Raw genomic sequence first — 24,483 nt, forward strand, 5'->3', positions numbered from 1 at the left:
ATCCGAACTCGAGTGTTTGTTTACTTTTGCAAGAGCGAGCGAGGGGCTGCCCACTAGTAAATGTATGAAACAAACAGGGATTTAATTTGGTTTTAAAAATAAATATGTTTGATTCAAACATATTACCATTTTGGAAATAAACATGTATATTTTTGAAGCAAATGGATGAAATTTGTGTCCGTGGTTTATCGCCTTAAAATGTCTCTGCATGATGGGTCTGAGCAGCGGAAGCCGGGAAGTGGACGTCCGAGATTTGCGCGTATGCCAAACGTGATCAAATCGGCTCGTGGAAAGATTGCTCGCAACCTGGTGCGTTCCACCAGAAATATTGCCAAGGAAGTCAAAATTTCTGAGAAATCCAAGCGAAAACCATCAAAGAAGACTTGCATGTACCTTTCAAAGCTTGAGTGAAACGCCACTTGATTACGGACCGGGTATAGGAACTACGAGTGACTCGTTCAAAAAATTGCTTTCTTTGTTGAAGAAGGAAAAATTTATAATCCTATCTTCCGACGCGGAAGCTTTTCAGCATCGATGCTGACGCCAAAGGCCGTTCTGGAGAAAGTGGAGTTTAAATTCCGAAACAATCTGGCTGGTGTCATGATGTTTGGCTTGGGAGCGTCCAACGGTTTGAAACTGCTACCAGTTTTCATTTATGTTGGGGTTATAATCAACACCGAATTGTTTATTGGAATTTTAAAGGATCGGCAGTCCGGATCTTGATCCGTTGGGTTATACGATTGGGACGCATGTTGAAGCACGAGTCTGCAAACCTTGTGTAAAGACCCTAACGTCAGCCATAACATGCACATGGCAGTCGATGTCGGAGGACAAGGTTTGAAAGGCGTGTTCTAGCTCTGGCGTCGTCTTGAGGATATTATTAATAGAAATAAAGCAGTAAATTTGTTTGAAAGGACCTTATAATGATAAATGAATTCGAAAATGTTGAGATTATTGCTTGAAGCAGTTCAAATGTGATTTTAAAGAAATAGGACTAATTTTCGCATTATTTTCTGCCGCATCCTGTAGATTTCAACAATAAAAACATAATCCACCCAACTGCCCGCAGTTCTGGCCCGTCGAGACATTTTGGGCAATAATGAAGCGGAAGCTTAAGAAAAGTGGATAAACAGCTCGGGACGCGACTCAGATGACCAAAATGTGGAACAATTGTGCCAAGGAAGTTGTCTCCGGAGGTGTGCAGCGTTTGATGACGGGAATAAAGAAGAAAGTGCGAATTGTCAGTAGAAAACTAGAAATGATTTGCATTTATATTTTTTCCTTAAAGTACAGTAAATTTCCTTCGTTTTGATTAATTAAGTTAGGTTCTCCCGATGAAATTCAATAGAAAAATGTTTATATTATGCTGTGATAAAGCAACCACAAGCAACTATGGTTGGAGCACAGAGAACAGACATACAAGTCCGTCTGTGGTTGGAGGGTCCACTATTGGTTAGTGGTTAACTATAGGCAAGTTTAATAAGAATCTATTCTAGAGTGAGCTGAGTTAGGGTAAAATGCCCAATAGTGGACCTCCTAGTAGCGGAATTTTGCTCTCCAGGGGATGGACAAAATAATTAGGATAGGCAAATTTTGGGTAAAATTAGATGTGTTGCAACTACCTTAGTTATCATCCGATTTTGACAATTCAGGCATGCCTGAACTAGAAAATTAATGCAGTTTGACGGTATGTCCATGGAACCGACTATGGCCACCGGATTCCGGAGATATTCCGGGTTTTTTGAAGGTAGGTTCAAAACCGTAAATTTGAGGTGGATATTAGAAGAAGTTGATGTTGAAAATTGAATAATATTAGTAACCACAAATGAAGTAGGGCTCTTGCTGATTGGAACCATATATTGAGATTTGGAATCGGACCAGAATCAAGTGAGATATGGCCATTTCTTTATAATCGGTTCCGATCGATACTTATCAAAGGGGTCAGGCCACAACTTCATTTGAATCTCGCTTTTCGAAAAAAGCCGTCCAATGATTGGTTTTTGTGCTAAAACTAAAATGTCTCTTTCCATAGCTCCCCGGGGGCAATTCGTAAGTCCTGGAAGCGGTCTAATCCATGGTCCAATTTATACTCCTACTTCGCTTTCTGATCGAAAATCACGAAAAAAAAAAATCCGTTGAGTTATTGGTTTTGGTGCTGCAACTTAAATGTTCCTTTCCACTGGTTTTCCGGGGGGAATCTGTAAGTCCTGAGAGCGGTCAGAGTCATAAATGGTCAATTTTATATTCATACTTTGCTTATATTAAAGAAGAGCTGTCGTATGATTGATTTTGGTGTAAAAACTAAAATTTCCCCTTCCAAAGGTTCCTCGGGGGCAACCAGTAGGTCCTGGAAGCGGTCAAAGCCGTCAATGGTCCTTTTATATTCATACTTGGCTTCCTGATCGAAAACCATGAAAAAAGAGCCGTCGAATGACTGGTTTTGGCGGTAAAACAAAAATGTCCCCTTCCACTGATTCCCCGGGGCCAATCCGTAGGTCCTGAAAGCGGGCAGAACCATCAATTGACCATTTTATATTCATACTTCGCTTCTTGATCGAAAACCATGAAAAAAGAGCCGTCGAATGACTGGTTTTGGTGCTAAAACTAAAATGTCCCCTTCCACAGGTTCCCCGGGGCCAATCCGTAGATCCTGGAAGCGGTCAGAGCCGTCAATGGACCATTTTATATTCATACTTCGCTTCCTGATCGAAAACCATGAAAAAAGAGCCGTCGAATGACTGATTTTGGTGCTAAAACTTAAATGTCCCCATTCACAGGTTCCCCGGGGACATCCCAGCGACTCCAGGATCCGTTTATTCAATTGGTTTTTCATTCTTGACACATTAGAAGCCTTCTAGAATAAAATCATAGTGGACGATCTATCAAAAAGCGAGATTCAAATGAAGTTGTGGCCTGACCCCTTTGATAAGTATCGATCGGAACCGATTATAAAGAAATGGCCATATCTCACTTGATTCTGGTCCGATTCCAAATCTCAATATATGGTTCCAATCAGCAAGAGCCCTACTTCATTTGTGGTTACTAATATTATTAATATCCACCTAAAATTTACGGTTTTAAACCTATCTCCGAAAAACCCGGAATATCTCCGGAATCCGGTGGCCATAGTCGGTTCCATGGACATACCGTCAAACTGCATTAATTTTCTAGTTCGGGCATGCCTGAATTGTCAAAATCGGATGATAACTAAGATAGTTACGGTTACAACTCATCTAATTTTACTCAAATTTTGCCTATCCTAATTATTTTGTCCATCCCCTGTACCTGTCATAAAGAGTAGACATTTTCAACATATTAATTCTGCTTGATATCTATTAACAAGTTCTGCATCTCTCCACGATACATACATAAAACACTCAAATACACAACGTTATTTGTTGAAATTAACATTTTAAAGTCTGACTGGATTTGCCCTATAGTAGACCCCCTGGGCCCTATAGTAGACTCCATAATAGGAAATTGCTTCCCTATAGTCGATACTTCATTTGATTTTCATGTTTCGTTTCGGGACGTTCTTCTTCCCTATTATGGACCCCCCAAAAAATTCTATAATGGACACTCCCGTGTTTATTTTCTATAGAATTGTAAAAAAATCATCTAATTCTACTTTACATAGCATTTCAAATGCATGTCAAATCATATGTCTGTAAGGTAGGTTCTCCTAATGAAATTTCATAGCAAAATGTTTACATTGTGCTGAATTAATGCTAAAATAGCTGGAGGGTCCACTATTGGTTGGGGGTCCACTATTGGACACTTTACCCTAGATTGAGTGGAACCGGCTTGTTTACATTCTAGTTTGAATTTTTGATCATCAAAACTATCTCAATATTTATTCAACATTCCTTCATTTTTTATTGGCTATGGTTTTTTTATATCGGTTATCTTTCTATTCCGACCAATCATGCGTGATTTCGATTGGAATTGACAAATCCGCAAGTTTGTGGATTGCAAAGAAAAAATAATTTATCATCAATCACCACAGTTTCTAAGTATTTTGATCAGAAAATCAGAAAATGTTCTTCGGCATGTTTCCGTTGGATTATTTTTAGCCCAATCACGTTTTTCATGGTTTTCAATCTGACTACCAGTTGTCGAAGCGATCGCTGAGTTTCAAATAAATTTGCCTATTGGTCATTATACTCTACTGAATTGTTCATTTTCTAAACAATATACCCCCTCACACCAACCACCTCCCGTTTTTCTAAATGACCGATAGAGAATATGTTTTCCAGATTTGTTCAACATCGGTAAGGATGTTCAAAAGTTAACCTCCATTGTTCGTTATCCAAAGAATTTTTTTTTGCTGCGTATTAGGAACACCGAACTCTTGGAGTGAAAGTAGCCTTTCAGTAAAAATGTCTTGTATAGGAAAGGCAAAATATGGACCGTTATCATGTAGCAGAAAGGTATTGTAAAATTCTATACTTAATCTATTCTAAATGCCAACCAGATTGCTTTCATCCACTTGAGTTAGACTATCTGCTAGGTGATCGCACTTCTAAAATCGTATCAGATCGCGCAAACAACATCACAGCAGCAGCCCGCGCGCTGAGTGTGTTGGTCCGAGCTCGCTACTGTTTGTTTTGCGTTTTAGACGAAAACAGACCGTCGCCATCGCCTAACGATATATAAACGAACGTCCCACCACCACCTGACCGGCCGATTTAAATCCAAGTGAACAACAACATCGTTCGCATTCACTTAGCACATCTCTGTTGTGATTCCCATTCCGGGCCCTTGGTCCCGAAACTGAAGCGGGAAGGTTCAAGGTTTGGCAGAATTTGAAGGAGCAAAGCGGAGCTAAAAATACTCTTCGCCGTGTAGGTGAAATGTGATTTGTCCGGGAATATGTTCGGTACGGTATATTGCTTCCGAAAGCATGCCATCGCACGAAACGATTTATGGAACCGCTTTATTACTGGTTTTGGTGCTTGATTGCCTGTGTCGTTGACATATACAAGCCAGTTATTAAGGGGATGTGGCATTTCGAATAAGGTTATTTGAAACTTGAAACCAATTTAGAGGGCATTCTTCAGATTTTCACGCAATTTGATAATATTAAATCTTCTTATAAGACGAGACTAATCCATTAAATTCTGCAACTTGATTGTTACTTTACAGATACGCATTCTTATGCTTGACTCAAGTTAAGTACGATTAGTACGAGATACTGAAGACTATTTGTTAAGATTGAAATACGATGGGACACAGTACTAACTTGTCTTATAACAAGTAGATGGCGATGTTTGCTAAAAAATAGTTATGGAAAACTTTTACCTGCATGTTTGAGAGATTTTGCATTCGATTTATTCGAAGTTTGATATAACTTTTTATCAATGTTATAAACGTGTTTGTGTATTTTTTATGATTTGGGGGCGAACACAATGCTGCGAACATATAACAAAACATATAACGTCCATAATTCGATAGCCGAATGAAACAAAAATGTGGCCGCTCGTTGTAACATTTATAAGCTCCAATAACTAAATTGATTAGTTCCAATGACAGCAATACAAACCATTCAATTTTAAATCCCACGTCACGTCCCCTTCCCAGCTGCTGACCACTACTAACTCTTATCAGTGATACGAACGAGACCTGACGGGTGAACGAAGAACTGGAAGACTGCTGATAACAGAAAACCAACACGAACAGCACCACGGTCACACTTTCTCTCGCGAGAAACAGCTTGCCTGCTGCTCACTCTCGGTTTTCTCCATCCGCAGCAGTGTTGATGTGTGATTCATGCCAGTGAGGGTAGTGTCGACGCGGATCTAGTGGAACGTTGTGATCACAGTGATATAAGAACCTCGAGAGGCCGCCGAAAAGAAAAGGGAATTGGAAACCCAATGAACTACTGAACTACAAGAATGGCATTGGAGTACGAAGATTTACCGCGAATGCAATCGCTTACGCCTGAGCCGGATGAAATAGGCTCGCCGAAGCACGGGGGAATGGGTGCCACAGACGGGGGTGACACCGTGATCGGTACCGTGACCACCACTACCGATCTCGGCCCCAAACCAGACACCGTTGGTGAGGAAACCGGTGCCAGCCGCAGCAAATCTGGCTCCAGCAGTGACACCGGAGCCAAAGCCAGCAGCCGAAGCCACTCGCCGTTGTATAACTACACGAAGTACAACCTCAAGGTAAATCGCCGAAACTTTCGCGAATTTGATTTTTAGCACTGCATGAGATAACACGGTGTGGCGGGGGTTTTGAACTTTCGATGTGGGTTATCGGGACGATTGGTATATACAACCTAAGTACGCCATAGAGGAAAATTTCTGAATACCTACTCACTTCCGAAACATGAAGTTATTGGTGAGAACTGCGAAATTGGTTCTCACACATGTACAAATGAAAAGAAAATGTATGCTCAGGTCGTTAAGATATTTAATGGCGAATGACTTATTTTTAGATGAAAAACCTGCCAAAACACACAAAGCATTAGATTTTAAAAAGCAACACCGGTTGGTTTTCTTTTCTTTAATTCTTCCGGTTTTCGATCAGCTTCAAGTGGAGATTGTTTCATCAACATTCGAGCATTTTAATTAATTTGTTTTATATTTATTTTATAAACGTCGCAGATATCACATTTCACCAGGTTCATAATAAATTTCACCGATTAAACATTTCAAAAGAAGCAACTATTTAAACGTGTTATTTCTTGCTTTTATCGCTTATTACGGTCTGTTATGTATAATTAATATTTTTGCCTTTCTCGTAAGGCTATATGATCGCTCCGAAAACAAACTTTTTATAGAAGACCCGGAATAGGAGGAGGAATTCACATTTTGTCAATTATTTGAGTTAAACCTTATATACTTTCAGTATTTTTCACTGACTTCTAATATCCTAATTCTAGTCTAGTCTAAAAATCTATGATCTTTCAGAAAGTCTTACAACTTATTCAAAATTGAACAATTTTCATATTTAAAGCGTTATTCGCTCCATTTGAAATGCTGATATAATTTGATGAGATCCCGACTAGAACCTATGTTATTATGTTACACTAAATTTTTAGATCATTTTTTTTAAATTAAGAGCCGGATGTTGTTTAAAATTTATTTGCATAAAAAAAAATACACTACTTAAAACAAAAAACTTTCAAATTTTGTTACAATTTTATCGCGAAAATTACACATTTTGTTAGAAATTTATAACAAAACCAGATACAAACATTTAGTTTACTGTGCGGTTGGGCATTTTTACAGATCGTAATAGCTCTCCAGATTGTAACCAACAATCGGTTTGTTTTTGTCAACACAAGATTACTTTACCGTAGTGGAATTGAAAAAATACGTCTTGATAGGCTCACGACATATTTATGACATACTAGTCGACCCGGCAGACGTTGTCCTGCATAATAGGCTAAAATGCATGTTGTGAACTCCCCATATGCTAAACTTTCATACTATTATTAATTTCAGTTTTGTAAGATTTACTCAACCTTACACGTGATTTTCACATAAGGAAATATCATATAAAATCGTCGGAAACTGTAACGAACATATCTCCTGAAGGAATGAAGAAAATCCTTGGATGCATCCAGCCGTTTTCGATGTATGCGGATACGAACACAGACCATTTCATTTATATTATATAGAAAAATAGATAGATAGATAGATTATTGGATAACAAATTTATAGTAACCACAAAATCATCGCGGTTATTTATAAGTTGACCTTATAAAAAAAAAAAAAACACAAAAAATCAAAGAAAATTCAGGTGGTATTTAAAAAGTTGTGAAAGGTCTGGTTAACCGGAAAATTAAAGAATACCAACCGTGTAAAAAAATATTGGGTGTACTATATGAAATGAAATCATAATACTTGCCTGGAAAGCGGCGCTCTCGGCCACTGCGCCAAAACTCATGCTCTGAAACAGCAGGTTTAACTGATTGTGGTGGGAGCGCAATACCAATGTCGTTGACGTCTTAAAACTCGCTTTCTGATGAACTTTACTATCGGAAGGTTCGTCCAACGCTGATACTTCTCCCGAAATCGTTTCGTCACTCGTCGAAGCCGGTTGGTCTGCATTAGTACTTGACACTTTTGTTGATGTATGATCAATCCTTTCAGAAAATTTTATAAATTCTACTGAATCCGCCTGTGCTACGATCTTATTTATTTATTTATTATCAGACTAAGGCCGGAGTGGCCTGTGTAGTACACAAAAGTTTTCTTCATTCAGCTCGGTTCATGGCTGCACGTTGCCAACCACGCAGTCTGCGGAGGCTCCGCAAATAGTCGATCCACCTTGCCCGCTGTGCACCTCGCCTTCTTGTTCCCGTCGGATCGTTGTCGAGAACCATTTTCACCGGATTATTGTCCGACATTCTGGCTACGTGCCCGGCCAACCGCAGTCTTCCGATTTTCGCGATGGATGGTTCTCCCAACAGCTGATGCAACTCGTGGTTCATTCGCCTCCTCCACGTACCGTCCGCCATCTGCACTCCACCATAGATGGTACGCAACACTTTCCTTTCAAAAACTCCCAGTGCGCGTTGGTCCTCCACGAGCATCGTCCAGGTCTCGTGTCCGTAGAGAACTACCAGTCTTATAAGCGTTTTGTAGATAGTCAGTTTGGTACGGCGGCGAACTCTATTCGATCGGAGCGTCTTGCGGAGTCCAAAGTGCATTTTCCAGCCACTATGCGCCTCCGAATTTCTCTGCTGGTATCGTTATCGGCGGTCACCAGTGAGCCCAAGTACACGAATTCTTCAACCACCTCGATTTCGTCACCACCGATAGAAACTCGTGGTGGGTGGCTTACATTGACCTCTCTTGAGCCTCTTCCTATCATGTAAAGCTTGTTCGCGACAAAATCTGGACACAAAACTTTAAGAATAAAAATAAACTGCTGTTGGTTTATTTCGGTACGTTTTTTACTTCAAATGGCTTCATTCCTTATCGATGCTTCGATGTATGCACGAAACTTGGTGTCATTTGAATTTTCAAAGAAATAATACGTGCCGAAAGATCTGGCATCCTCAGTAGAATTTGTTTCGAGCTCGTATCCTTCTGGTGGCTCATAAAATCCGTTTTTGTTCTACTCTCTAGCGTTTTAGATGTTGTCAAACAAGCATCGACAAATTTTAAAACGCTTTGAACAGTGTTCACATTAAAACAAAATGTTTTTAGTCAGTTTCTGGATCGAGAGACCCGAATTTCAATTGCGACTGCACACAATTCTTTCCGAACCTGCAATTCCTCTGACGCCATCTTTCACTACGTACTTGTAACACTTATGAGAAATATATTTTCAGAAAGTACAGACATACATTCATCAATCTACGAAATAATTCACTTGTTGATGAGCTATTTCAAAAGTTATACGTGTTTAAAGGTGTCCAGATTTTGTCGCGTAGGGTAAGACGGTATAATATGCCCCCCCTAAGGCAAAACCTTGATAACTTTTTTCTTTTCATCGCAATTTATGCAAACTTTGTGTTATTTGGTAGTGCAAGAAGTCGCAAATGCATTGCTCGTGAGTAGTCATATAAAAATATTACAGATAACACGTAATAATGCTTTTTTGAAAAGTCGCGAAAAAATGGATTTCAAAAAGTGCCTGGGCAATACGCCCCACCTTAGCCAACGACGTACCATAGCCCTTCATTAGTATTTTATCAATCCCATAATAAAAAGGTTACAAATCCTTATGTGCTTGACATTAAAAAACCAACATAAGTCCATTTAATCAGGTTTGAATTACATTTCAATAGTTTTCATATAATTTGGAAGCAACTGCTGCAAGCTCGCTGCGCTTGTGTCCAGTTGGTAAGGGCATATCGTCCTGCCTACACTAGGGCGTTTTGGCCAGTAAAACATATTTTCGAAAGTCGTTACGTTTTTGAAGATGGAAGCAATTTTATATCTTATTAACCACTGATAAAAGTTATTTTGTGCCCAAATGAGTGTTCCCGTGCAAGTTTTGCGAAACAGTAGGCTAGCGTCGCTCCAAAATGTTGAGCAAACAAACATGAAAAGTTACATCAAAACTGTTTTTTTGTATTTGCTATTATTTTCATTACGTAATACAAAAATACTTTTAAATTCACATAGTACGATGGTTTTACAAATATTTATAGGTACCCACTGATTTTGACCCTTAGTTCGTTATAGTTTTCTAGAAATCAAAGGGGGGCGTTTTGGCCAGGTGGGGCGCATTATACCGTCTTACCCTACAAGCCTTACTTCGTCTTCGACGTGTTGAGACTAGTCCAATCCGTTTAGCATCGCTTTTCAGTCTGATGTAAGCTTCCTCCATCCTCTCAAAGTTACGAACCATGATATCAATGTCGTCGGCGAAACCAAATAACTGGACGAACTTCGTGAAAACCGTACCACTCGTGTGATACCGTGTAATACCTTCGTATTACTCCCTCCAAAGCGATGTTGATAATCAGACACGAAAGACCATCACCTTGCCGTAATCCTCTACGCGTTTCGAAGGGACTCGAGAATGCCTCACGCACATCACCCGATCCATCGTCGCCTTGATCAACCATATCAGTTTATCCGGAAATCCGTTTTCGTGCATTAGCTGCCATAGCTGGTCCCGATCGATTGTATCATATGCGGCTTTGAAGTCGATAAATAGATGATGTGTGGGCACGTTGTATTCGCGGCATTTCTGCAATACCTGACGTATGGCGAACACCTGGTCTGTGGTAGAGCGTTCATCCATAAGTCCCGCCTGGTACTGCCCCACGAACTCTCTTGCAATTGGTGTTAGTCGACGGCATAAAATTTGGGAGAGTACCTTGTAGGCGGCGTTCAGCGCGGTAGTTGCTACAATCCAGCTTATCGCCCTTTTTGTAGAAGGGACACACGACACCTTCCATCCACTCCTGCGGCAGAACCTTATTCTCCCAAACCTTGGTAATCACCCAGTGCGGCGCTCTAGCCAGTGCATCACCACCGTGTTTAAACAGCTCTCCTGGTAGTTGGTCAACTCCAGGGGCTTTGTTGTTTTTCAGCCGGCCGATCTCCTCCTGGATTTCCTGAAGATTCGGAGCCGGAAGTCGCATGTCCTGCACGCGTGCTCCTAGGTTCATTACCATACCGCCACCGTTGTCTGCTATATCGCCATTCAGGTGCTCTTCGTAGTGCTGCCGCCACCTTTGGATCGATTGTACGACATTTCCCCGAATAACAATTCCCCGAATGCAATTTCCCTGAATGCAATTTCCCCGAATAACAATTCCCCGAATGTAACAATTCCCCGAATGTAACATTTCCCCGAATGTAACAATTGCCCGAATGTAACATTTCCCCGAATTCATCTCCCTTCTTTTTGAGTGCGGCACAAGGTGATGGGTATTAAGTAAGCCATGCGAGCAAAGGCGTATGATTGCCGATCCGGAGGTTACGAGTTCGATTCTCGGTGTGGCCTAAGATGCTTCAGGGTGGGAAGCATTTTCGGCTCCTTATGCACAGTGTATTCATTGGACTTGCTACACAAGACATTCATGCAACTGGCAGGTACCGGAAAGCTTTCGATAACTGTGGAAATAATAATAGAACACTAAGTTGAAAAACAGCCCAAGTTTCAGATAGAATGTAAAGCCATTGAAGATGAAGACAATGCGCTGAAAAGGCAATGCATTCTTTGAATGAACGCATTTGATCTGTATAAGACGAAGTGAGGAGATAATGCTTTCTTTAAATTAATTTGCTCGGTATGATGAACGCAACTGCCCAGTTTAAAGCCAAGAGAACGTCTCCTTAAAATGAACGCTTCTGTCCGGTATAAGACGACGGTAGGAGATAATGTCTTCTTTAGATGATATCATTGCCCGGTATTAGGGGAAAGAAAGTGATAATGTCTTCCTCAAATGAACACATTTGCCCGGTATAAGGCAAAGAGGATAGATAGCCCCTTCTTTAAATGAAGTCGTTTTTCTGAAATAAAGTGAAAGAATGAAACAACGCCTTCTTTGAATGACCGCGTCTTCCCTGGTGTAATGAGAATGGAGGAGATAATGCCTTCTTAAAATTAAGGCCTCTCGAGACAGAAATTCTGTCCACAATAAAGCAAAAAGAGGAGATAATTCGGTTACTAAGCAAGTAGCACGCTTGCCAGGTATAATAAATGATTGATATGAATTATATGTTTCAGAACTGCTATTATATAACACCACACTCATCTAAGAAAATGCTAATTTGTTTAATATAACATTCTGAAAAACGGCATTCTTCCAAAGGTCATTCTGGAAAAAGTAGAATCTATCAAAAGCCACACCGCGAAAGTTACAGACCGCCTAATGCTATATTGAGAAAACAAAAAATAAAAATAATTTCGGCGAAATGTTTTTCGGTGAAATATAATACATTCAATACCGATTAGTCCTTATTCTCATACTCAATTTATTCATCTTCTCATTATTTCGAGCTAACGCCTGTTTTTGAAGGACCACAGCTACGATTTTCTTACTTTGTAAAAATGTCTTCTTTTAAAGAATGCATCACTCCCCCCTTATCATATTCAGGGCAGATACATGTTATTGAAGAACGAATAATAACATTTATTCGAAGAAGGGATACAATTACCATTGCATTATTCCGAGCAGATGCATTCTTTTTAAAGAAGGAATCACATTCACCATTGCCTTCTTCCGGGCAAACGCATTATTTCTGTTCACAAAGATACACATCCACCATCGCATCGCCTTATATATTTGAAAAAGGTATTTAGGTATTTACAAGACAAGACTTTGATTCCGACGATAGGAAAAATATTTACCAAAAGGCTTTCAATCAGAATTGCAGTTTGATACCATTTTAGGAAAACAAAACTACCTTAGGAAACACTGTACTATTTATATTTCAACAACACATCTTGGAGAATCAAGAACTACCAAAGGCAATTCAGCTGATAATCTTCAATAAGACACTCTTGAATGTATATTTGAATGCTGCTTTTTTTCGGACGCTTGCAGTCAATTGTGAAGATGTGTTTGCAATAGGTATTTTTTTTTCGGGGAATTGTTCCATTAGGGGAAATGTTACATTCGGGGAATTGTTACATTCGGAGAAATTGCGTTCGGGGAATTGTTACATTCGGGGAAATTACACTCGGGGAAATTGCATTCGGGGAATTGGTTTTCGGGGAATTGTCGTACAATCCTTTGGATCACCTCACGCTCGTTTGTAAGAAGGTTCCCGTTTATGTCCCTACACATATCGGGCTATGGCACGTGGCCCTTACGTGAACGGTTCAACTTCTCGTAGAACTTTCGTGTGTTATTAGCGCGGTACAGTTCCTCCGTCTCTTCACGGTCTCGATATTCCTGCTGGCGCTTTTTCTTCCGGAAAATCGAGTTTTGTCTGTTCCGCGCCCGTTTGTATCGTGCCTCGTTCGTCCTCGTGCGGTGTTGCAGCAATCTCGCCCATGCTGCATTCTTCTCCTCAACTAACTGCTCACATTCGCCGTCATATCAGTGCTACGAACTTGATGCGTTGTTCATCAACGACAATAATGTCTCGGCTAATTATAATACCATCTACAGGTTAGACAAAAAGGTTGAGATAGGTAAAACTATGTCGAAATTCAAATCATCATCACTTTGCGTACAATAATTCGATTTTTATAAAATCAGGACCATCAGAAGCGGACGCTCTTCTAGTATACTGTCCTTTGATATTGGTTCTTGGCAACCGGAGATGTTCCGGGTTTTTCGAAGGTATGATGAAGACGCATTTCTCCCACTGCTTGTCATTTTATGTGACGTTTGCTTTCATCATGTTTTATGCTTTCTCCAAAAACTAGAACTGATATGCCGACCAATGGTGGCAGAGATGTGGTCATTTCCGGTAACATGATAAAAATGATATCAGATCGGAATAATTCAAATATGAGTATCTAACTTCATGGCTTTGCGAGACGATGATTACCAAAACATTTCCAGAGTGATAGTGTACACTGCCACCCTTATAGCAGGTTCCAAGGGCCTTCCAGGAAGGGCTGGTTGTGGCACCGTCTGGATGCATGCATATGTGGGTGTTAAAATTCATGTTTTCCCAAGACGATGAATATAGGATCTTTACTCAAGATACATGTTGATGACTGTAGGACTATCTAGCCAATTTGTAACAGGTTCCGGATGTTCTGCAACATGCCCTGCCCAGCGTACTCTTCCGGCTTTAGCCACCTTCTGGACACTGGGTTCGCCGTAGAGCTCGTGGTTCATTCTTCGCCGCCACACACCGTCTTCTTGCAAGCCGCCAAAGATGGTCCTAAGCACCGGTCTCTCGAATACTCCGAATGCTTGCAAGTCCTCCTCGAGCATTGTCCATGTTTCATGTCCGTAGAGGATTGCCGGTCTTATCTGTATCCCCGTCTATCGTAACACTGCTTCTCAGGCGGGCCCTGTCGCGCTCGGTTCCGCCCACTAGTACACTAGTACTTTGTCTTCGATGCATTCACCACCAGTCCAGCTTTTGTTGCTTCACGTTTCAGGCGGATGCACCTTTGCAACTGTTCGGCCGACAATGTCCATCTCATCCGCGAAACAAATAAATTGACTGGATCTGTAGAAAATCGTACCCCGGCTATTACACGCAGCTCTCCGCATATGACACCTTCTAGCGCAATGTTGAACACAGGCACGAAAGTCCATCACCTTGTCTTAGTCCCCGGCGCGATTCGAGCGAACTGGAGTATTCGACCGAAATCTTCACACAGTTTTGCACACCATCCACCGTTGCTTTGATCAGTCTGGTAAGCTTCCCAGGGAAGCTGTTCTCGTCCATAATTTTCCATAGCTCTACGCGGTCTATACTATCGTATGCCGCCTTGAAATCAACGAACAGATGATGCGTTGGGACCTGGTATTCACGGCATTTTTGAAGGATTTGCCGTACAGTAAAGATCTGGTCCGTTGTCGAGCGGCCGTCAACGAAGCCGGCTTGATAATTTCCCACGAACTCATTCACTAATGGTGACAGACGACGGAAGATGATCTGGGAAATCATTTTGTAGGCGGCATTAAGGATGGTGATCGCTCGAAAGTTCTCACACTTCAGCTTGTCGCCTTTCTTGTAGATGGAGCATATAACCCCTTCATTCTACTCCTCCGGTAGCTGTTCAGTTTCCCAGATTCTGACTATCAATTTGTGCAGGCAAGTGGCTAGCTAGCCCATCTTGATGAGCTCAGCTCCGATACCATCCTTATCAGCTGCTTTATTGCTCTTTAGCTGTTAAATGGCATCTTCCCTCAAGGTGGGGGCTGGTTGGCTTCCATTGTCCGCTGAACTGACAGAGTCATCTCCTCCGCTGCCTTGACTTTCACTGCCTGTACTCTCAGCGCCATTCAAACGTTCCTCGTAGTGCTGCTTCCACCTTTCGATCACCACACGTTCGTCCGTCAAGATGCTCCATTCCTTATCCCGGCACATTTCGGCTCGCGGCACGAAGCTTTTGCGGGATGCGTTGAGCTTCTGGTAGAACTTGCGTGTTTCTTGAGAACGGCACAGCTGTTCCATCTCCTTGCACTCCGCTTCTTCCAGGCGGCGTTTCTTCTCCTGAAAAAGGCGGGTCTGCTGTCTCCGCTTCCGTCTATATCGTTCCACGTTCTGCCGGGTACCTTGCTGCAGGGTACCTCCAGAATCTGTCTGCACTCTTCCTCAAACCAATCGTTCCGTCGACTTCCTCCCATATACCCGACGTTGTTCTCCGCTGTTCAATGAAAGCTGTTCCCAGTCGTGTGTGTTGCCGCAGCTCTGATAGATGGTATGATTACCTATAAACGTTCGCACCATTGATCCTTTCCAACAAACCTCCTGCAGCGCTACGATGCCGAATCCACGATCCTTGAGCACATCGGCGAGTATGCGTGTGCTCCCGATGAAGTTGAGAGATTTGCAGTTCCACGAACCGAGTTTCCAATCGCTAGTCCCTTTTCGTCGCAGTGGTCTTCGCCGATGGTTCCGGTCCGTACTCTCTTGTTGATTGTTCGTTGCGTATGTTTTTTAAAGGCTGGCTTGCAGGGCCTGACACCAAACCTCCTAAATTTCCGGAGGACCATTCCTCCTTATTCCCGGTGGACCATGGTGCACAGTTTCACTTAGAGTTCCTCGCTGGCACTCGGACGATGATCAGCCGCCCCTAACATGGAGAACAGACGCTGTTGTGAGCCGATCCTGACATGGAGAACAGATGCTCAGTAAGATTTGTCAGTATACGACCATAGTTCCCACCGGGGTTGATTACCCGATCTTCCCTAACGTTGCTCGTATCCCGGCCAGCACCACAGGGAGGTAGGGATAGGAGTTGCTGGGTAAGAGGCTAAGGACCGCAAGATGGGGTCTATTTTATTCCTCCAGGTACACGAAGTACCAATGGTACGCTTTACCCAGCATTTGCCGTGCCACGTGGAATATATTTCACATTTAAAGAGTTTCAAAAAAATTCTAGCTGAATTCGAAAACTTTATGCATTAAGTAACCATGGAAATGGTTGAAATTTTTCAGAAATACACGCATATCGAATTCTATTTATTGACAATGCGAAGATGATTCTTCAATCTTAGATCACACATTTATCTACATTCAGTTATACGGAAAAGACAAGCTGACAGAGGCACAGCGTTTTGAAGCTATCACAACATCATTTGAAATCAGTTGTATTTTTCGCGAATTTCGTAATCTTAGTTCCAGGACGAGTGAGTGATAAGCTTCAAACAATTTCTATTGCAACCCATGCGCGCAGTGCCTTACATAGGCTTGAAAAAATATTGGGGTTGTATACAAGAAACGACCGCTCGACGTAAGCTACGTAAAACCTACCAAACCAAACCAACCAAACTGAACAAATCGTTCCGCGATATATAGAAAAGATGGAATCATCCTACCGACACTACTACCTAGTTATAGCAGCCCCTCCCACTCTGCGAGGGAATTGGACTCCACTATCTAGCAGCTAGAGTGTACCACCCCATTCATACACCCTAGTTCAATAATTGATAATACCCTAAAAGTAGACAATTACCAAGGATTGGAACACACTGTATAGGGGATGCATGAAGCATGAATGAACTAAAATGTTCAATAGTTTAGCGTTGATAATCAAAAGTTTCAAAACTACTGACAAAATGATGAAGAGCTTGCGAATCGATTGATTACACAGTAAATTTAATCTATTTTGAGGCCCAATGTCGATTGCCATCAAAATTTTAGCGCGAATTTTTTTTTCTTCTCGTTCCAAAAAGGCTGCGAAATTCGGTTGTGGGCACCTTTATTATTGCACCAATCGACTCAGCTCGTTAAACTGAACAAATGTCTGTCTGTCCGTGTGTATGTGTGTGTGTGTGTGCACACGAAACCGAAAAACATTAGCCACTTTTTCATATAGTAATTATCATCCGATTTTCTCGCAACAAGTTGCATTCGACAGGGGACAAAGCCTTGTTGATCACTATTGAATTTGATAACGATCGACCATTGCGTTTAAAAGTTATTAAGAAAATGGAATCGAACTATATATGCGCCATATAAGGTTGGTGTCTTGGCTAAATGCGAGAAAGGCAGTATCACCACTCGGTGAATAAAGTTGGGTTTTGTTCTTTGGGCATGTCTAGACATTATACACACACTTTTTGGAACAAAGCGTTGACCGATTTGCTTGCAACAAGTTGCATTCGACGGGGAATGCTTTCCCATTGTTTCCTATTGAAAATTGGTCAGATCGGTCTATGGGATCAAAATTTATGGCCAAAATATTATTTTTTTAAATGAACGAGAAAGGCACTATTGCCGCTAGGGTGATTAATCAGGATTTTTTTGACTGTGATGCATACAAATAAAACGTAAATCAATGAAAAATTAAAACCCATTTACCTAAAGTGCTATTTTAGACCTTACTTATGTGATTTTTTTCAACATCCTCCTTAATGCACCGAGGGAGGCATCATCACTGCTAGGTGAATTGATTTGAGTTTTTTTAGCGTCTCCTGGCTTTTATAATGAATAAACTATTCCTTGTCTTTAAATCTGGGTGGTTCTTATTCATGCTTCTTTATTTTTAGCTAAGTTTTCAAGGGTACCCACAACCGAACCACGAAATGAAAATGTCCAAAAATGTCAAATTTTCTAAATTGTCAATATTTTTTTCTAAATCGATGAAATCATATTAATTTCTTTGCTAGTAGTAAGGTTATAAGTTTAGCTTTCGATTGCTATGCAAATGTCGACATAAGATCAACCAGGGCCAAAGTTATGGACCAAACACAAAAGGGTGCCCACAACCGAACCTCCTCCCCTATATGAATCTTGAAAGTCCATTGAAAGATGAAGGACCTATTGATGTTACAAATCTTACATGATTTCGTGACGGTCCTTAATTTGAGAATTTTCATTTTACACCCTGTATTCGAGTCTTCTTCGAGTCTTAGTTTACGTCAAAATACATCCCACTAGCCATGGCCCCCTAGACCGAGGCTCTAGTTACGCCTATGCTAAAATATCTACCTTATCCTCATGTGAGGAAAAACAAATAGATTTCCAGGACTCGCTCTACACAGCAGACATTCAGAAGAAGCTTTCCGAACAAATAAAACACAACTCTACGAAATTTCGTTATCCTCAGTAAAAGCAACCACTTTTTTTTTATTGCATTTTTTACTAATGTCGTATTATATTAGGATCATATTATACCAAAATGTTATGTATGATGACACGTCGAGCTTGCGGAAAACTGATGAGCAGAATATCGATTTTTGGGATTCCATTTTTCATTAAAATGGACATTTTCCAGCCTGAAACCATTATGTTTCGCATTTTTGCATAATAAGGGACTGCCTAGTCGAGTCTGTCCGAAGAGAAAGCAATCAAGATCTCGGAAAAATTAGATCTGGTGCATACAACTGGTGGATGTACATTCTCATGATGTAAATCTATTCTACTTGTCCTTCACTGTTAATCTAACTAGTTTATTTCTGAAGTGAAAAGGCAAAGTACTTGCTGCGTTCAAAATTTTCCACGCTTTGGAGGAGCGTCATAGTGGCAAGGTGGTCCCTATATTTCAGAAGTTCATAATATCAACTTTTTAATTTTTCGGTAAAGACTTGTGCAATGTTCCAGTTGTAGAGCAATTTATTTTGAGCAACTTTGCCGAAAAAACATTTTTCTATCACTTATGGTTCACAAGTTATGAGCTTTTTCAATAAATACGTTAGGGCGGTCCCTAAAAATCGGTATTCTTCACATAACTTTTTATACATTCATTTCTCGCATAAACTTTATTCCGAACACTTTTAGGACTTTTGAAAACGCACATTTTTGTTAAAGAACCATGAATCTATTTCTTATAATAAAAAAGTTATTCGAGTTTTTGTATGAAAAACATGTTTTTTTTCATATGCGTATTTTTCAAAATGGAGCAAACCGATTTTCATTTTTCTGCGTTTATGGTGGGAAAACTGAGAAAGCGTTTTTTGTTTAGAGCGTTTTATTTCATTTTGAAAAATATATGTTTTTAATCGAAAAACGGCTATAACTTGATAAATAAACGAGATAGGTCCATGGGTCTTCAACAAAAAGATGTGCCTTTTGAAGTTCTAAATGTGGTTCAAACAAAGTATCCCTCAAAAATCAAAACTAAAAAATATATTTAAAAAAACGGTTTTCGTGAGGAAATAAACGTTAGATCGATCAAAGTAGGCTGATCGACAGACCGTATGATTTTTTTTGACGTTATTGTGCCTTGCAACAAAATGACAACGTTCGTGATAATTTTCCAAAGCTCTCATAGATGTGAAAAATTTCTCCGCAGTACAAATGGCACGTGCTATTCAAGCATTTACCGCTAGGATGCACCTCGTCGCGGCCAAATTTTAAAAAATATCGAAGCGGCTTTTTTATCTGGAGGTATGTTTTTCTTAGGCGACTATCTGGCGCGTATTTTCCGTTGCGACCAAGAATGAGCGGTAGAGTAGATTTTTTATGAGCGGTACAGTTCATGATTCATTTACAAATTACATAATGCCGAATAAGACAATTTTCAACCCCTACCCACCATTTTTACAACTTTGATCTCGTGCTTGATGAAGATTTGCGTCGTTTCAAGGTTTTCCGTTCCGGAATTTCTCCTGGTGTACCTACTTAGCCAAGTTTGTTGCGTTCAAGAAATGCTCTTTTTCTATTACTTGCTTTCCATAACATTTCGAACTTTAATGCAAACCACTGAGAGTTTCCTACCTGAAAATTTGCTTTTAACGTAATAGTAATAAAAACATTTCAGTAGCTAACCACTGGTCATCTTCGCACGGTGCTCCGGTAGACCGTTATTATAAAATAAAAATGTCCATCAAAACCAAGCACATGGCTCGATTCCTGTGGTAATTCTGCACCTCTGGACCAATTTTTAAAAAAATCCCTAGCAGGAATCTCGAGAAATCTTGATTTGAAGTTTTTAGTTAAGAAATTTCAAAAGAATCCATATAAGAATCCAAAAATATCACCAAAAACCCTGATTAATCCACCTAGTAGATGTCCTTCAATTCGCCTCGTACCTGCCGGTCGGAAGTAATTACCAGCTTTGCAGGGTTGCTGTACGGCATTCTTGATATATGCCCTGCCCATCGTACCCTTCCAGCTTTAGTTACCTTCTGGGTACTGGGTTCGCCGTAGAGCTGGGCGAGCTCTTGTTTCATCCTTCGCCGCCACACACCATTCTTTTGCACAACGCCAAAGATGGTTCTAAGCACGCGTTGCCGTTATTAGAACTATAAATATTTACAATTGACTTTTCTTACCGAACTGACTTAAGTATGTTTTTGTATGGCTAACTTGCTCGAGTTTAGTATAAGTGTTGCTTTCTATGTTTAATAGAATGAAAGGTAAAAATTAATTTGAATTTAGTGTTTATGTTCATAATGGAGAGAAGTATGACCAGAGTTCATGTAGAATAATAGTAGTTAGAAGCTGTTATACTCGATCACAGCACATATTTACCAATCTTTGATGCCAAATCTCGTCAAAGTTCTAATCAACGGACTAGAAAAAGCATGTTTGATATGTAAGTCAAAACCTATTCCGGTACCTCTACAGAACTCTGAGAAATGATAATTCAAGATATGGTACTTTGACGTGAATGGAAGCTGCGGCTTTTTCCAGCTGCTAGCAAAGCCATCAATTGCTGCCTCAAAACCATGCTCGAGTTTCAAAGAGCTGTATCTTGCGTACACTTTTTTGAAATCATTCAGAACTTGCTGATTGAAATATTAATTAGAAAATTGTTAATGTTTAAGCAGAGTAATGACGTAATCCGAAAGATCGGGATTCTAGTGAACTCTATGCAATTTGTTGATGCCTCATCTGTACTTGGTTCACCCATAAATTTACTCAACATGGCGCTTCTTGAGCAACTTTAAAATCGTATTAACAATTCCGAACTAGATGTGTAGTGACGGAGATAAGCAAAGGTTCATTTTGTTTCTTTATTAAAGTGTTTTTAAAAGTTCAAAAATTGAATATTTTGTCTTTGTCTAAAATTCTAAAAGAATATGCACAAAGTTTGTAATCTTTTTACTTTTTCTTGTGCATTTTTCCTGATGTTTTCCTTGATTCTCGAGATCTCATTCTATATGCCGAGCTCACTCTTGAAAATCGTAGCTTTTCCTTACCGCCATCTTTGGAGTCATTACCATTCCGATGATCCTTTTGCGGGGAAATCTCAGAATATGACAAAGCTCCGTCAATTCAATTGTTACAACATCTGACGAAGATCTAACCTGTTATATAATGCTTAACAGCTACACTACTTTAAACAAATCTTTAAGCTGTTGTTTTTTTTCATCAATTTGTTCCGTACTACAATCTTTACTTCTGATGCTCGAATACATTTGTGAATACAATAAAAAAAATACAAACTTTAATCTGAATGGCATTCAACAAAGAATCTGCAGCCTGCACGTGAATTCATGAATGGTTCTGAACGAGAGGTAGCATACTTGAAGATAGACGGCTTCAAGCCATACAAAAAACATACCTAAGTCAGTTTGGTGAGCTTAATCAGTTGTAAAAATTCATAATTGTAATAGGGCAACAAATGCAAACTGGATGAAAACAACTTGGACCACTTTTTGGACGGCTTTGAAGGTATTTTGGGGATATTATTGAATTAAAATATAGATTCTTTTGAAATTTCTTAATTAAAAACTTCAAATCAAGATTTCTCGAGATTCCTCCTAGGGATTTTTTTAAAAATTGGTCCAGAGGTGCAGAATTACCACAAGAATCGAGCCCTGTGCTTGGTTTTGATGGACATTTTTATTTTATAATAACGGTCTACCGGGGCACCGTGCTTCGCTTTCTCCACTGGCGATACCGAAAAAAATCTAATCAAAACAAGGTAGGCTTGTAACACCTTGCATTTTTATTTTATCGTCTTTCCAATGGAAAATGGTTCGTCACAAAGCTCGCCTAGTTATAACAGGCTACTCTCAGCGATAAGGGGGTGGATTATGAAAAATTAATACTAAATTTGCGAAACCTCGAACCCTCGAGTCGTTGTAGCAGGTTGAGGGTTCGAGTCCCTCCAAGACACGTGGATTCTTTTTCGCAAATTTAGTATCAATTTGCCCATTTAAGAAACATGTGCTGTGCATATGCGTAGCCAAGTTATTTAACAATCGTTTAGTGCTTTATCTTACTTTGAGATAAATTCTGACCATTTAAATAAAATAATAGCTGAATGCTTTGTGCATGTGAGAGACTAAGGATATAGACTGGTTGGGGTTCTGCCAATTCGCACCAAGCGCCAATAAAAATCACCCAATTTGACTTTATTTTATTATATCCTCGATTTTGATAATTTCAAACTTTATGATAAAATGATGTAGCGCTTCATCAAAAGAATTCATATTGGTTTTCAATCGGAATTCCTAGTATGTATTTAACTTTTTTAAATATGGTTGGAATGAATTGCACATGTCTTTCTCAGTATATTTTTTATTCCTCAACAATTGTCACTGACCAGTGTACAAACTCCATAGCATGCACGTTTCATCCATAATAGATCTGCCGGTAATTGCCTCTTCACTATTTTACTATGTGTTCCATATGACAGATTTCACATGCCGTACACGTTCAGCATCTTGAGCCGCAGTTCCTATTCCTAAAGAGGTTTTACACCGTCTTGTCAACTCCCAGCCACGACTAAAGATATTCTCAATGAATCTATTATAGCAAAGTCCAAGCATTTGAAAAAAAGAACTCACTGGTTTAAATTTATTCCATGATTTTTTTCACAGTTTTAAATTTATATTATTGTTTGCCCAATTCTAGTTCACTAGTGCATTTTTTGCTATAAACATATTAACTTATTCTGCAACACCGTGTAGCTCGAAGTAACAAACAAATATAGGAAGAGGGGGTCGTCAAAACGTTGTCGTGACAAGGTTTGTGTGGAGGTCAAATCCACACCGGTTCGAAATTTGATGGTAGGACATACAGGCGAAAAAAAAAATCTTGGAAGTCGTCCGACTGGTTGTGATAATTTGCACAAAGTGGGATAACTGCCTACGTATCTGCTTTAGGAACAACGTGGAATTCCCAACTTTTCGAAGAATAACAGTGTTTATTATTCTTATCCTCTCCTAATGGTGGCCGCCTGGTGGGTGACGTCAAGCTTGTCGAACAACTGTCTCCGGTCAATGCGCGGAAGGTAATATTGATATTGACTCACAAGCACGTGGAAGCGGGGTACGGCATTCAGTGAACGGTTGGGCCTCCGATTACCGTCGATTAAATTACGTGTGGAGGGAAGGCTATCATTGAGCGTCGGCTCTATCAGTATCAGTCTATATGAAGTGGCGGTTCACATTCTTAATCAACCAATAAAACGCGAAGAAAAGAATGATGAAACTCATTTGCAATAACGACTTTATGTTCAAAAATACATAAAACAAATACATACACATATGGTACGACTTGATCATTGATACGCAAAAAACGAATTTTCACACCCGTCCGCTTGTACAAGAAGTAAGTGGTAAGAGACGCCACAATAGATCAAATGAGTCGCATTGGTATAGTGTCTACAGAGAAAAAAGTGGTAGCACATGGTCTGCATACATGAATCTTGAGTGATAAATCAAAGTCTGTCGTAACGATAATTTAATAAAGCACCACGTACAAAGATAAAACTAATGTAGATAGGTACTGTTGGAGTATGCCTTCTGAATAAAAATATGCCTATTATTGATATTGACTCAAATAACTTTTTTGCAATACAGCACTGCCGTCTACGATTCGGACTTGGAGAAATTCAATAATCTCAATAAAATTAATAGAGGTACGGCCTTGGAAAAGACCTTACGATCACAACGTCTGTAATCAAATCCAATTTGAGTTGAATTCTTTTTTATCATTTCTTAGAAAACAAATCTTAGGGACTTAAGTTTTTTTTCTACGGCTTTCATAGATTTTGAAGTTTTTTTAAACTTATTTT

General features: G+C 40.0%; 1 protein-coding gene across 6 annotated transcripts in view; it reads left to right on the plus strand.

Moving 5' to 3' along the window:
- The window catches only part of LOC134222039 (segmentation protein cap'n'collar), a 309,662-nt gene that overhangs the window by 13,747 nt on the left and 271,432 nt on the right, over nt 1-24,483 (plus strand). For 2 of the 6 annotated variants that reach the window (XM_062701196.1, XM_062701201.1), the window contains exon 2: nt 5,751-6,173. The exons of 1 other annotated variant lie outside the window; for it this stretch is intronic. In XM_062701196.1, coding sequence (XP_062557180.1) covers nt 5,895-6,173 — 279 coding nt within the window. In that variant the 5' untranslated portion in view covers nt 5,751-5,894. Of the gene's footprint in view, nt 1-5,739; nt 6,174-24,483 lie in introns of those variants that run through there. 3 more of the 6 variants (XM_062701206.1, XM_062701215.1, XM_062701211.1) reach the window with 2 other exon arrangements.

Source organism: Armigeres subalbatus, chromosome 1 (assembly GCF_024139115.2).
Source record: "Armigeres subalbatus isolate Guangzhou_Male chromosome 1, GZ_Asu_2, whole genome shotgun sequence".
Lineage (NCBI taxonomy): Eukaryota > Metazoa > Arthropoda > Insecta > Diptera > Culicidae > Armigeres > Armigeres subalbatus.